The sequence below is a fragment of the Apteryx rowi genome, unplaced genomic scaffold (assembly GCF_003343035.1).
Source record: "Apteryx rowi isolate R43461 unplaced genomic scaffold, aptRow1 scaffold_160, whole genome shotgun sequence".
NCBI classification, from domain to species: domain Eukaryota; kingdom Metazoa; phylum Chordata; class Aves; order Apterygiformes; family Apterygidae; genus Apteryx; species Apteryx rowi.
Genome location: NW_020447864.1, coordinates 835,419 through 849,397, shown reverse-complemented (window position 1 = coordinate 849,397; position 13,979 = coordinate 835,419). Strand labels below are relative to the sequence as shown.

The window sequence follows — 13,979 nt, the reverse complement described above, 5'->3', positions numbered from 1 at the left end:
GGGCACTTGGGATAGTTGACAGTGGACTCTGCGGTCTGTCAAACTGTGCAAGAAGGAGGTCCCTGCTTTTTCTGCAGTTTCAGGGGAAATGGGCTGGATGCTGGGAAAGGCTGTTGTTCATGGGAGGAGAGCTGAGCCGGAAAAGCTTTCATCTGTGCGCTGGAAGAATACTTGGGAAATATTGGCTGAATACAGTGAGTTAACTTGTCTCATTCATGGGATAACAGAATTTTTGCTGTTGGAAGGAAACCCTCTGCTAAGAGGACTTGCTGCTGTTCCTGTTCTTTCATGGGGTAATAAATCACACAATTAAGGCATGTTTGAGAGAGCAAGGCTAATTTAACTTGGGTTTTATTGAGGACACAGAATAGTTTTTCACTTCCTCATGGTACAAATAGAAAGGGATTTCTTTGGCTGTAATGAGGCAAATACATAGCAGCGTCTCACTTCCCTTATCATAAACAGTGCTGTTTTGGGTTGTTGGTAGCCGTCCTCACACCCACCCTGTTAGGCTGCGTGCAAAACACGTGGTTGAAATGCTCAGAATGTCTGAGACTTGTGATTTCTCTTTCAGAGCTCAGATGAGTCCCTTTCTGGGGTTATGCAGAAGTGGAAGGAGTATCAGCTCCAGTGCCTGAAATACTTGTACGAGGCACCCCCCATTGTGGCAGGTAAGCCTGCTTGGTAGGGGTAGATGTATTAATCTTTAAAATGCCTGATAACAGTGGCAAGGAAGTGATTATGAACTTGAAAGTGTTTCTGCAGCTTACTTTCCAGTCCATTTCTTCTTTATCCTGTTCTTTTCAGCCTGCTGTCTGTGTGTGACTGTCTTCCCCCTGCTAAGGGGAAGCATTTTATGGAAGAATTTCACTGTAAAGCTGTTCACCTCTAGGTGCAGAGTGGCAATTGGTGGGTCTAGTGCATCCAAACTGCACACTAATGTAATACACCTGTAGGGTCAGGGTTGGGAGCAAGCACAGATGTTAGTAGGGCTGATCTATTGTAAAATCATAGGAGACTTAGGACCATGCTGTTTACATTGACCTGGCCTTACAGGCAGGATAAATTGCTTTGAGCATTGTATAATGCTGGAATGGCTAAAAAGGTGTCTTAGTGAAAATGAGAATGCAGCTTGTTTTAACAGTTGAGCTGTGTAATGAGATGAGAGCAGCTGTGGCGTGCTCAGCATCGTCGTGTTTAGAGGACGCTGGTGACTTGTCAATGACGCTCGCAACTGGGCACAGTATGGCCACTCCTATGCTTCAGTGCTTTTGTGACACACTGAAAGAGATGAGATGGGTCTAAAGTTGTGTCTGTGAAGAATTATTTCAAAACTGTTAATTTTCCTTCTCTAGCTATATTCCTACTGCAGAGAGAGAGCGAGAGCTGTGGCTGATGACAGCAATGGCAAGAAAACATTCATCTCCCTCTGCTCCATTATCTTGTTGAGCAGTTGAGTGCTGCCCTCTAAGAATGACAGTTTAATAAATCTGAGGTTGAAGTATGCTCATGTTGATTAAGCTGTAATGCAAAGTTATGGTTGTGTGTGGGTATTTTATTGATAGATCTATCTATTAGGTTAGACTTCCCAACAGTGTGACTGTGAGCTGGTTCTTGGGAATGATTATCTACAGTATTCATAGCAAAAATAATTTTAAACTAAACTGAAACATATAAGGATGCAAAAGGGAAAAGACAGAAATGGATCAGTCTTGCATTGCCTTTATTGTCCCTTGGGTTAGTCAAAGATCCCAGACTGCTGTTCAGTCCCCTTTTTAACTCTCCTGTTGCATGGGGACAAGCGAGACTTACCTTTCTTGTCCAAAAGAGTTTAACTCCAAATCAAAGCTTAATTGCATAATGTTATTATGGCTTATATGCACATGCCCTTGTTTCCTTTTATCTTCCACTCTTCAGTTTTCCACCTTGCAATAATAGTACAAGGCACTGGCGTGACTTTCCCTTCCCTCTCCCTGCAGAAGGCAAGTTCTGCAACCGAACGTTTGACAATTATGCCTGCTGGCCTGATGGACTGCCTGGCACCTACGTGAATGTGAGCTGCCCCTGGTACCTCCCCTGGGCTAATGCAGGTAAGAGCCCTTTCTTATCCGCGTAGCTTTAAACTAGCCCTGTTTTACTTACGTAGCCATTGCATGGATGGAAGTGGTTCAAACAGCAGCGAGTGCAGTCAGTTCTCTGCAATATAGCAATATAGTAGTAACTGGGCTCAGTGTGACACACTCTACCTCTGTTTAGCAGGAGCAGATAAGAGGGGAGATTGTTTTTAAGGAAGGAGTTGTATTTAGTTCGGATTTTTGCACTCCCATCTGCTTCAGCTGCTTGAATAGTGGTGGCTATTAATCAAATAATACCTTGATGCTTTTTGGAGATTGTCTAACAGTAGTAATGGTGTATTTTGAAAACTGAGATAAAAGTAGCAAAGCTAGAAGTTAGGTCTTCCTACAGTGGGTAAAGACAGAAGATCTAAGGTAAAAGTGCTTTATATTGCTTCCTTAGCTTTATGCGAGTTCCTGGACTTAGGGCTATTTTGGTTATCTTATTTGTCAGAATGCTGCAAGATGAAGGTATGGTCAGTGGTTGCAGAGACTTTTCTCTAAAAGACAGAACATCACCATTAGAGATTTTATGCCCTAGTGTACACTGACTCCCCTTAAAGATAACACATAGTAGATCACTTCATCTGGTATTCTTCCATTGAACCTCCAGTTACTTGCATGGTTTGTCCTTCACGAAAACCTTTCTCAGCTTTGAAGTCTAAATCTAACAATTTATTAACTAACTTCCTGGATAATCTGTTCTAAACTGCTCTTGTCACTGAGTGGGAGAGGTGCTTGGAAATGTTTAAATTCAGTTATGGTGTGTGGAAAAAATGTCAGGTAAACTGTTGTGACCCTTAAATTTTCTGGCTAGCTTTAAGCTTGTGGGGGGAGGAAGGAGGTAAAAGTCCCCAAAACGGAATTGCTGAGTCTGACTTGCTGTTTTCACTTTTACCTGTGTATCTCTTATATTAACAGTTAGGGACATTTGCTTAACAGTTAGGGGCTTTTGTGGCATGGCAGGGAAGGAAACTCTCTTGGGGAGAAATGCTCTGTTCCATCCTTCTTGCCCCAGTGCCCCAGCATCCCAGTGGTGTTTTGTTACCCACTTCTGTCTTGTCTGCTTTTGTAAATGACTTGTATGCTTTGGCAGTTCTTTCACTCCTGTCTTGTGTGTGCTGAACATCTATGTTGGTTGGGGGGGAGGGGGGGATTTTTCTAGATGCTTTACTCTGTATTTCCCTAGGGTAAATATTTTTCTGTTGCTATGTCCATATTTCTAACTTCTGCAAAACTTTTGTGTTATATCTCAACTGTATTGATAGCAACTGCCAATTTGGTAAGCTCTGAAGTTAACATGCTGTTTGCTTATCCTTTCCAGATTATTAATAAAGATATGTTTTTTTAGAATGATAAACATGCTTCTATAAATGTATGGAATTAATATTTGCCTCCCAATTAATCGTCATAGAAGTATCTGATGCTGCAGAAGTCTTTCCAATATTCTAATCTTTCTAGATATCTAAAGCTTGTTACAGGATTAAACTCCTTCTCTCTAAACCTATTTACTTGCAATCTTTAAGCCTCTATACACACAGTTATATGACTTCCAATTGCACTTGAAACCATCACTGCGAGAGAGACCCAAGCTTTAACACAATACTGCAGTTTAATAAATTATTGGAATGTGCAGTATCTTTCATACTTTTGGAAATAAATTAAAAACTTAATTATCCTGGAAACCAAGAGTTTATTTCAATGAAAAGAATAGCAGCATTTTCTATAACCATAGAGGTTCCTAGGGAGAATCGCAGAAGTGCTTCAGAAAGCAGTTAAATCTCTGGACCCGTTCCCTTGCTGTGCATATACCTCAATCCATATTTTGCCAAAGAGGAAGAAGAATGGAACAAGGAGGTCTTTCCTTCTCTAGTACAAAGCAAGAAATTGGTGTCAATGCCAAGTATGCAATTTAGGGGCCTGAATTCCCATGACCTGATACTATTTCATGACATCTTGTGCAGTCATGTTCAAAGTGAATGCTAATAGACTGCCAGAATGGAGAGGGTAACATCTTTAAAATGGAAGAGCTAAAGCAGTAGAAAATTGGGTCACCCATGTCCTACAGAAATCACTAACTCATGCATATTGCTTATTCTTGCTTAGCACCCTGCTTAGAACTTAAAATAGATTCTAGCACCGCTGGTTGCAGAGCTTCTATCTCTTCACATAATGAACATGGAGAAAATGAAAGAAGATGAGACCTTGTTTGCAAAGCATCTTCAATATATCTTCGGTGAAGTTTGTCATTAAGTATGAAGCACTTTAACCAAGCTTACTCATTTAAGACTGCTATTTGATTAGCAGTCAAGTTCTCAACTGCGTAATAAATTCCTTGGGGAATTCACACCCTACATGGAAGTCCCCTGGGGAATAAATCCAAACACTTAAAACTGACTGCTGTTTATGATGGGGTACTGAAATGGAGGAAGCATTGAGTGCCAGTCTCTTGTGATCTGGAAATTCCTCCGAAAGCATACAAGAGGTTGAAGCGGGAGCAGGTGACTCAGGAGGAATATAGGGACACTGAGTGTCCTGGGATGCGGTTAGGAAAGCCCAAGCCCACCTGGAATTGAATCTGGTGAGGGATGTGAAGGGCAACAAGAAGGGCTTCCAAAGGAATATCAGCAAAAGGAGGACAAGGGAAAATGTGGGCCCACTGCTGAATGGGGCAGGGGACCTGGTGACAAAGGACACAAAAAAGGCTGAAGTACTCAATGTCTTTTTCACCGCAGTGTTTGCTGGTAAGATTTACCCTCAGGAATCTCAGTCCCATGAGAGCGGTGGGAAAGGCTGGAGCAAGGAAGAGTTACCCCTGGTGAAGGAGGATCAGGTTAGGAAACATTTAAACAAACTGGACAAATAAATAAGTCCCTGGAACCTAATGCATTACACCCGCAAGCACTGAGGGAGCTGGCTGACATCMWTGCAAAGCTACTCTCTGTTATCTTTGAAAGGTCATGGCCATCAGAGCGGGTTGAGACTCCAGACCAGTCATTCCCAAGACAAGCCTGTGGAGGTGGGCTTGCAGTTCTGTTGTGCTAAGCAATGCCTGCAATCAGAAGGTTTTGTCTCCCAGCATCACTCACCTTGTGATTGCAACATTTGTCTTCTGCCCTCTTTTTAAAGTGCTGCTTGCTAAGGCAGGTTATAAAATACAGCAAGGAAAATCAATACCTTCCCAGTTGTGTGTCGGCGCCCTCTAAAAGTGCTGAGCGTGACTTCCCACTGGTGTTTTACCCAGTGTGTGTGTGTGTGTCAACATCCCTTCCAGATTCAGGTATTGACATGCTGTCTGCAAAGATGGATGGACTCACTAAAGGCTTGGAATATGTTGTGCATGAGTGATAATTGGATAGAAGAAAGAGATCATAATGCTAAACCAAGATTTTTAGGCTTGAACCCCTGGATCCATGTACTACTGCAGACTTGCTTTGTGACAGGCAAGTGACTTAAACCTGAATCCTTAGAGGAATTTTAGTATATAGCTTGCACTGAAATATTGGTCCTCAGTTCAGGATGTGGCCCACAGCTTGGCTTTCCTGTGTGTTTCTTCAGTGGCACTTCACTACTGCCTTTTGCCTGTCTAGCTGCTAAATAAATGCATGTATTTGTGTGGCTGTGCAGCAAACTAGATTTGGAATTTTATCCAACTGAACTGTGTAGGCTTTCTACCACCCCTTTGAGTGTGTGGGGTTTTTTTTTTTGTTTAATGCAGGTCCTGATTTGTGTGATCACAGACATATTAACATTTATCCACTTCAAGAAAACTGGTCATTATGGTATTGCCCTAACTCACCAGGTAATTGTGAAAATAAGAATGCTAAAGACAACAGGGTACTCAGATATTACACCGTGCGCAAAGGAACTGAGGTTTAGAGTAGCCTTTGCTTCAATGTAGGTTGAACAGTTAGTTGCCCCTGGGCTGAGAAGCAGGCAGTGGATGTGTCATTCACAGCAGAGTGCAGGGGTTTGGTATCAATCATTGCAAAGGAGGAGCCTTGTCACTGCCAGGCTATAACTTCCTGATAGGAGTTCATGAAGTTATCTGCATCCCTCCAGTACCATAGAAAATAGATTTGAGTGTGCAGTGGCAAATCCCTTTGGGACAATGAGGAGCAGTGACATCGGGGCTAACAGGTGGAGGGGAAGCTAATTGTGGTCAAATAAAGCATTCTGTTTAGGACTCTAGGGGTTAAATTAGTAAACTTTCTCTTTGGGAAGATGTTTCATATTTCAAAGTGGCATTTTGAAATGCTGTGAAGATGTTAAGAGAGAACTTTGGATTATCAAAATAAACACATGGATGAATTTCTGTGTTGCCAATTCTGTTTTTAATTCCTGCCATGCCTTGCTGCCCCTGCCTCCCCCCCCTTTCCCCTGATAAAACCTTTAGGTGAGATAAGACTGTCTTTGCACTTCCAAAGCCCACTTCTGCTGCTTTGAAGCAGCAGATTTAACAGCAATTTAAACCTTGATTGGGCTGAAGTAGGTATTTGACTCCAGCTCTCCTTTGCTTCACTTCTGTTTGTGCTTATGTAGCTCCCACTGTTGGGTAAGTCTTCATGGGGAGATGCTGAAGTAGCAGGAAGGAGGTTATTACTAAAAGGCCTTGTTCTGTGAAATTTCCAGCATTGATTTTGGACCATGGTCAAAGCTTGTCGAAGCCAAATTTCATGCATTTCTGACTGCCTGAGTCAACGCTGTTGTTCCCTTGTGTGCATATGTATATGCATTTTGGGCCAAATTTTGCCGTTAGTGCAAATCCAGAAAACCTTCTCAATTTCCCGTAGTGCTGAAGTTCCACTAGGTGAAGTTTGTGCATCCTACTATCCACATTACCCTGAGTTATATTTGGGCGATAGCTATCTGAAAGTCCAGTCAGTGTGGAACCTCCCAAGGGAAGCAGTGTTTCGTGAAGGGAAGGCAGGCACCTCCCGTTGCTGTCACTGGCAGTGTGCTCTTTCTTTTTACCTTTTTATAATTGAAGGCCAGCTGCCAATAACACTGTGTAGATTTGGAAAGCTTGGAGCTGCACAGTTCTCTTTACAGTTATGCCTCCTTTGGGGTTCTGATAATTATTGTTTAATAGTACTAAGTCCTTTTTAATTAAAAAATCTTCCAGAGGTACTAGTTTCAAACAAGAGTTGCATGAACAGTAACCACATCAGTTGCTTCAGTAGACAGCACAAAGTCTAGCTACAAACTTGCATAGCACAGGTGTAGCTCAGTACCATAGGTGGCAGATATTACTAACTCATCTCATTTTGGATAGATGGACAGTTAGGGCGGAGGATATATGTGTGGGCGCTGACTGTATTGAAATCTAGACATAAGGTGACCTATATTGAAATGCAGTATCARAGATGCTCTAGCTAATAATTGATATACATTCAGGTAACTAGTGCCTATAAATAAAAGGTACTAGCCAATGATACTCAGATCTCTGCTCAAATTCTTTTTAGGTTTAGTGTTTTTTGGGTTTTTTTGAATGTTTCTGCTCAGCTTAGGATCTGTCCCTCATTTCGAGGTGCCTGACACTTGACTTAGCTGGACTGCTGGGCTGCRTCTATATTAATATTTTGATTTGGCATGGTGGTGCAGTTTTGAAGCCACCCCCTGACTGTCCCTACTTGCTGTGAGTCCAGTGTGAGCTGTGGGGTGTGTGTGCTGTGTGTGTGTAAACTGTGTTCCTTTGGAGGAAACTAAACCAGATGCAGTGCCCCGGGTACACATCAGATGTTCTTCAATCTTTGATGGAGATATAAGAGTAATGATTAGTCTGTACCACTGCAAACATGACCATGGATGAGCCATTGGAAGACTCTTGAACTATCAAGCTCCTGTGACATCCTGAGTGTTTCTTGTGCTAGATAAAGGGCCAGATGGCTCACAGGCCTTTAATTGTTATTGACCACCAGGTCTCAAAGCTTTGTAATGCTCCTATCATTTGTAGATCTGCTCTTCTCCTAGTTTGAAATCCTTTCCTTTCTTTAACTTATAACTTCTGTCATCATTCACCCTTGCTTGAATCATTTGTCTCCTATAAATCACTTTCATTTCTATGTTATCCTCCCTTTATTACATTATGTTTTGCAATGATGACACCTACTCCTTCATTCTGCCAAAAGATGAGGCAAAATACAACCTGAGGTTTCATGGAAACAACATAGCTTTTCAGCCTATGCTGTGAAGGACCTGAACGTTTCTCTGGTGGCAGAATAACCCAGTAGTTATGCCAGAATGTTAGTAACCTTGTTACTACCTCTCACTACTACAGATGCAGTCAGAGTCCAGTTAAATCTAAGAAGTTGAAGGGCTTCTTGGAGATCTGGGGCAACAGCTGTACCTTGGGAGCTGCACAACAGTTTTGCTCAGTCACAAGCAGACCTTAATGTGGGGACGGGCTAACAAATCTGTTGCTGGTGGGTTTGTTTAGGTGCCCATACTCTGGGCCTTAGTACCACTTTGCAGAGGAGTGCAGACACTGGACAGCTGCTCCAGAGTGCCTTTTCCTGGACCTTACACAATCTTGCCCCAAGGACGCATCCAAAACAGCTCTGTCCCATACCCCACTATGGCTTCCATCTGAAGCCCCTTTTCCAGTGTTCCCCATCCCCTCTCAGGGTGACTAAACTGCTTTTTCTGATGTGTCTTTAGGAAGGTGTGAGAGGTTTGTGAGGCTTCTGGTGGAATTAGGGCATTAGCTTCAGCCTGCAGAGATGATGTAGGTTAATTTTGCTAAAGCTGTAAGTTATAGGCAAAACTTCTTGTGCTGCTCTTGATGGAAATTGGCTGCCCAGTCCCCACCCTGCGTTAGTGTCTAGCTCAGTCCTGGCTGTTGTTTAAATCATGAACGCAACAAGCCATAATACTTCTCTTCTGTTTGGTCTCTCCATCCTTAAAAGCTGTGTTTATAGATTTATATAGTGGTAACGGTATCATGCATGGCAATTCTTTGGATCCCATCCCCTGCTACACAGGCAACAAAAATAAGTACAGGCTGAGAAGGGTTTAGTTTGGGGTCTGAGGGATTCATCTGTGGTCTTGTATCTCCAGGGAGATGGGCAGAAAAAGGGAGGGGAGAGCCTTGTTGCATTTGTCAAGGTGTTACCACAAGTACGTTGAGTCTGTGGTGTGCCATATCCTAACATAGGTGAGTGGGTATTGTAGGCAGATTTCTGCCTCAGCAGCAATTTCAGATTATTGGTTATTGGGAGGGGTGATCTATAGTGCAGCGCACAGCCCCAGAGCACGGCGTTCCCTTGCCTGGGCGGGCAGCACTGTGGCAGGGAGCTGACTGAGGGCAAACAGTGATTTGGGGTTGGGGGGAGCAGTATGACTGACTGTGCCTATCTGTACCTGGAAGTTTTGCCCGAATGTTGTCCCATGAAAAATGTGATCCCATCAGTTTTCTGGCCCCATAACCTCTGCTGGGCCATTGGCAAAGCTGCTGCAGCCAGGTTTCCCAGGTGTAATTCTGCATCTTGTTGCTCGTAGAGGAGGAGGTCGAGGAAGGTTGATGTCCAAGTGATTGTGCTCCTGAGGCATCTGCTGTGCTGCAAGATTAGATCCACTGTCCCTGGCTGTTCCTCTTTCCCCAGTGGTGCTTGTGTTTGGACACTGCTCAAACTCAGACAAGGAGGGAGCTTGAGCACTGGGTGCTACCATGCCACCAAACAAAAAGCAGAAATAGATGGAAGATACTTGCTTTTGTTTGTGAGGCCTCATATGGGCAATGGTGATGAGGCAGTGATATTTGACTGTCATCTGTATGAGACAGACCAAAGAAAACCATATACAGTATATCGCTTTCTGGAAGGGTCTGCAGGAGGTCCCACAACTGAGACAGCAAAGGCTTGTGGGAGAGTTTTCCTTAAGACAGCTTTGAACTGTATGCACATGGAAATATTTAGTTCAGGGGACCAGATTAAACCTTGTCTGGTTTAATTTCCCTCGCTTTTTGTTTAATCATCCAATTTCACAGTTTGAGATCTATTTAAAATCAAGATAGTTACCAGATGGCTACTTGAGCATATAGCTAAACTACCTGCTTGTCTTTTAATGCACAAGGAAATAAATTTCACTTCAAATATTGAATACAGTATAGATGATTAGTTATTTATAACATTTCTTCCCTTCTTTGCTCTAGTAGCACTGAGTTTCCGAAAAACTTTAATACTGGAAAAGGGTGTGACTTTTTTCACTGAAAAAGATGTCACTTTGCATTTGCTAACCATTAAACAATTCAAAATTTACATTCCCTTCCTTGGACTAAAACCTATCTCAAGCTAATTAGCAATCTCCATTTGCTACATACAAAAAAAGAAAAAAATCTTTCAAGTTCACTGCAGCCTCTTTTTGTTGGTCTCCATCTGGTAGTCAACCAGAACTCTAAAACATATGCTGCTTATCTCAAGGGTAAATGTAGGGACTTGGAAGAAATAAAAAATTTCACTGACAGACACATATTATTAATACACATCTGTAGTGAGCTATATGGAAAAGCAATTGTCTATTTTGTATTTGTTTAAAAAAATGAAATGTATTTGTAAATAAATTGCTGGTTAACTTCAGATTATGAGGAGCATGCTATAGACCAGTGGCTCGTGAGCCTTCAGCTGGGGTGAGTTATGTGACTTCCTCTGGGACAATGAAAGTCTGTATGCACTGGTTCCTCTTCTGTCACAGCCGAAATACAGGCATTCCTCATCAAATGTGTGATAGGAACAGAAGGAGCCTTTTCATAGAGCCAAACATTGGGGTGTGCTTATCAGAGGATGCAGGCAGCTGCAGATAGTTTGTATGACAGGTACAGATTTGGTCCCCTAAGGGCCTCTAGAAGAAGGCTGATGAGTAGCTCCATTTACTTTTCCTCATTGCTGGGTTTAGTGTAAAGGGTGGACACCCTTGCCACAGCATATCAACTTTCTGTGACTGCATCTGTGGGAGGGATAGTAGTTGCCAGGACTGCATGTTATCCAGCAGTTTTTTCATTCATAACTGTACAATGTCTTTGTTTTGTTAAAGTAATTCCTTGAGATGTAGTGTCAAAGAGATCCAGGCACATCTCTGCAGAGGCATAGCTGAGCCTTGTTCTGCATCTGCTTGAGTACTTGCTCCCAGGTGATCTGACTGTGACCAGGTAGTTTAACTGAGAAATAAATAACATCACATCGAGCCAGAAAGAAGCTGTTGGATGACCTCTGTGCCTTATCCATGCTCATCCAACAGGCTAAATTCAGCAGAGATATTTGAGCTCACCAATTTCTTTACACTTCATCTGTGCTCTCATTACAAGTCTTGTGAAGTATACAGCAGTTGCCCACTAACTTTATATTTGTTTGTGGTGCCAGTATGCGCTTTTAAAGGAAGAGACCTCAAAGCTCTCTTCACATTACTTCTACATCAAACATGTAAATATTTAATTACTTTACACTTAAAAACTTGTGTTTTTTAATTATGGTGGACAAAGAGTAAACTGAAATAATTAAGGGCCTGAATAAACAAAGTACTTGCATGTTATTATCTGTCTGGCTTACCTAAAGGTTGCTAATTAGCTGAAACATCAATTTTCCAACTCCCAAGGATGGGATAAACAGGGCATGCCTGGTCTTCACAGCATAGGTTGGGTGCAACTTGCCAGAAGAGCTGTATGATCTACAGCCCACCTCATCCTCCCTTCTACAAGGATCCGTGGCACTTCTCTTTGTATAATAAGAAATGTGCCTCATGTCTAGTTTACATGTGTAACTTCTGGTCTCATAGTGAGCTTGAAGGGATGCTCAGATGAATTCAGGTGAAGATACATACAGAACTGAATCTTCTTAGATAGTTATATGTTCAGATGCTGTATGTAGAGGAGAACCACACTTTTTCCCTCTTGAAATTTTTATTAGCTCTGGGTAGGCTTACTACTAATATTTTTTTATGTTTGTAGCATTTTTGTTTGACAAAGTAGTCAGGCAAAAAATGTGGGCTGACTTAAACTACTTACATATAGAGACCTTTTAATTATGTAATGTTCTCCCCTTCAAGCCCATTTCACAAATGCAGCTGTAACTTGAAAATGTGCTAAGCTACACACAGTGATTGCACTTCTCTGTTAATCATGTACACAAGCATTTTCCTTATTTGCAATATTTTTCCACTAGCGCGTTTTGCTGGTAACTTTCACCCTGAGAGATTTCTGTGGTAGGTCAGATTTCCCCTGAGAGACCCAGGTCTCTGCCATGAATTTTGGAAGTATGTCAAATAAAGACTGCCCCTCAAACATATTCCAAATGTTGACTATTAGAATTCCCATACATCACTTTAAATTTGCCTTGAGTAAGAACAAAGCCTTGCTGGGCAGCATGCTTATGAGAAAACCTGGGTATATGACTAGTTCAAAAACAATAATGACAGTGGTGGTTGGCTTCCTGCCAGATTCATCTGACCTTTCTGAAACTAATTTACTTTCTTACAATTGGAATAAGCAGAAGTGAATTAGGCAAGAAAAGGATCAAGCACTCATCAGCATATTTCCTCTGAAAACAAAAACCTAGCTTCCACGCGCAAAACCTGCCTGATGATTGCCCTAGAGCTTAATGAAGCAAAGCGACAACAATTTCCTTCAAATAGAACCAAAGCATGGATATAAATGCAGAAAATACTGAGCTTGTGTGGATAATGAATGGCAGTGGGCCTCTCTGAATTTTAAAAAATGGGAGGCAGCATTAGCAGTGGATACTCAAGGAAAGGATCCTACCTCAGCAGGAGAAGAGCGCTTTAAGTCAAAAGGATTGTGTGTCCATCCAAATACTACTAAAACAATGAAAATAGAGTGGAAATGAAAACTTGGGGGAATAGAAAACTTAGGGGAAGATACCAATAGAATGGTGTAAGAATTCTTGATTTTAGACCGGGGTAGGTTCTAATTGTAGGATGGAGGGTTAGCATGCAAGAAAGGTTTAAGCTTGGTGTGAAAATTAGCTTTGCAATGGAAAGGTAAATCCAGACATAACTGCAGCTTTAGTGGCTTCCACTAATCATTGACAGGAGAGATGGTGGTATCTGTAATGAAAGTGTTTGATGCTTTTTTCAGTGTTAAGAGCTTGTTTTCAGTAGCTTACAGGTTTACAAAGCTTTGCTTGGACTGAGATTTAACACAACAGAAATCTGTTTTAAGGCTGAAGTTATTAAAGAAGCTTTTGTCAAAATCCTTCTGCACTTTCACAAGTGTGGAAAGGGCTTAGATTTTGGTGGGGAAGGAGGAGATGGTTCCTGTGGCAGTGGTGATATGCGTCTTGCTGTTGTTGGGTGACTTTCTTACATTGGCTCCATAAACTTTTTAGAGTTCGAACCTACCTTCTCCAAAAGCCGCATGAGAGCTGAGCAGCAGTTATCTGTCCTCAAATCCTGCATGACAGTCAGGCCAAGTCTTCGCCTCACAGACTGCTAAGCATGCTTTGGTTGCATGGGCTGAGCAGGACTTCTCAAGCTCTTGGTGGCTGCAGTAGGCTCTGGACCTGGGAGAGAGCAGAGGCGCTTCAGTGATTTCACCCTTCCCCACTGTTTGACTGGAGCAGGAGGATCTACCTAACTGCGATAGGGAGGGCTGAGGCATGGGTTGAGGAGAAAAGAGGAGAAGCAGTGGGATGCAAGAGGAGAGATGCTGGAGTCAGGGCTGGGGGGGGGTGGTGTTAGCTCTGATGTTTTTGGTGGCTGGTGTATAAGAGCAGGAGCTGAAAGAGGAATAGGAAAGTGCAGGACTGAGAGGAATGGGTTAGTGGTGGATGGGTTGGACAGAAGCAGTCAGGTGAACGTTGCAGGAATGGGGAGGGTTGGAGTGATAAAGCTGAAGAGGAGACCCAAAGAGGGGAA

At 42.4% G+C, this 13,979-nt stretch overlaps 1 protein-coding gene across 1 annotated transcript in view; it reads left to right on the top strand.

Annotated features, from left to right (window-relative positions):
• Positions 1-580: 580 nt before the first annotated feature.
• The window catches only part of GLP1R (glucagon like peptide 1 receptor), a 53,458-nt gene continuing 40,059 nt past the window's right edge, over positions 581-13,979 (top strand). Inside the window, exons 1-2 of the mRNA XM_026059843.1 lie at positions 581-671; positions 1,980-2,090. Of these exons, the coding sequence (XP_025915628.1) occupies positions 602-671; positions 1,980-2,090 (181 nt within the window). The 5' untranslated portion in view covers positions 581-601. The remainder of the gene's footprint in view (positions 672-1,979; positions 2,091-13,979) is intronic.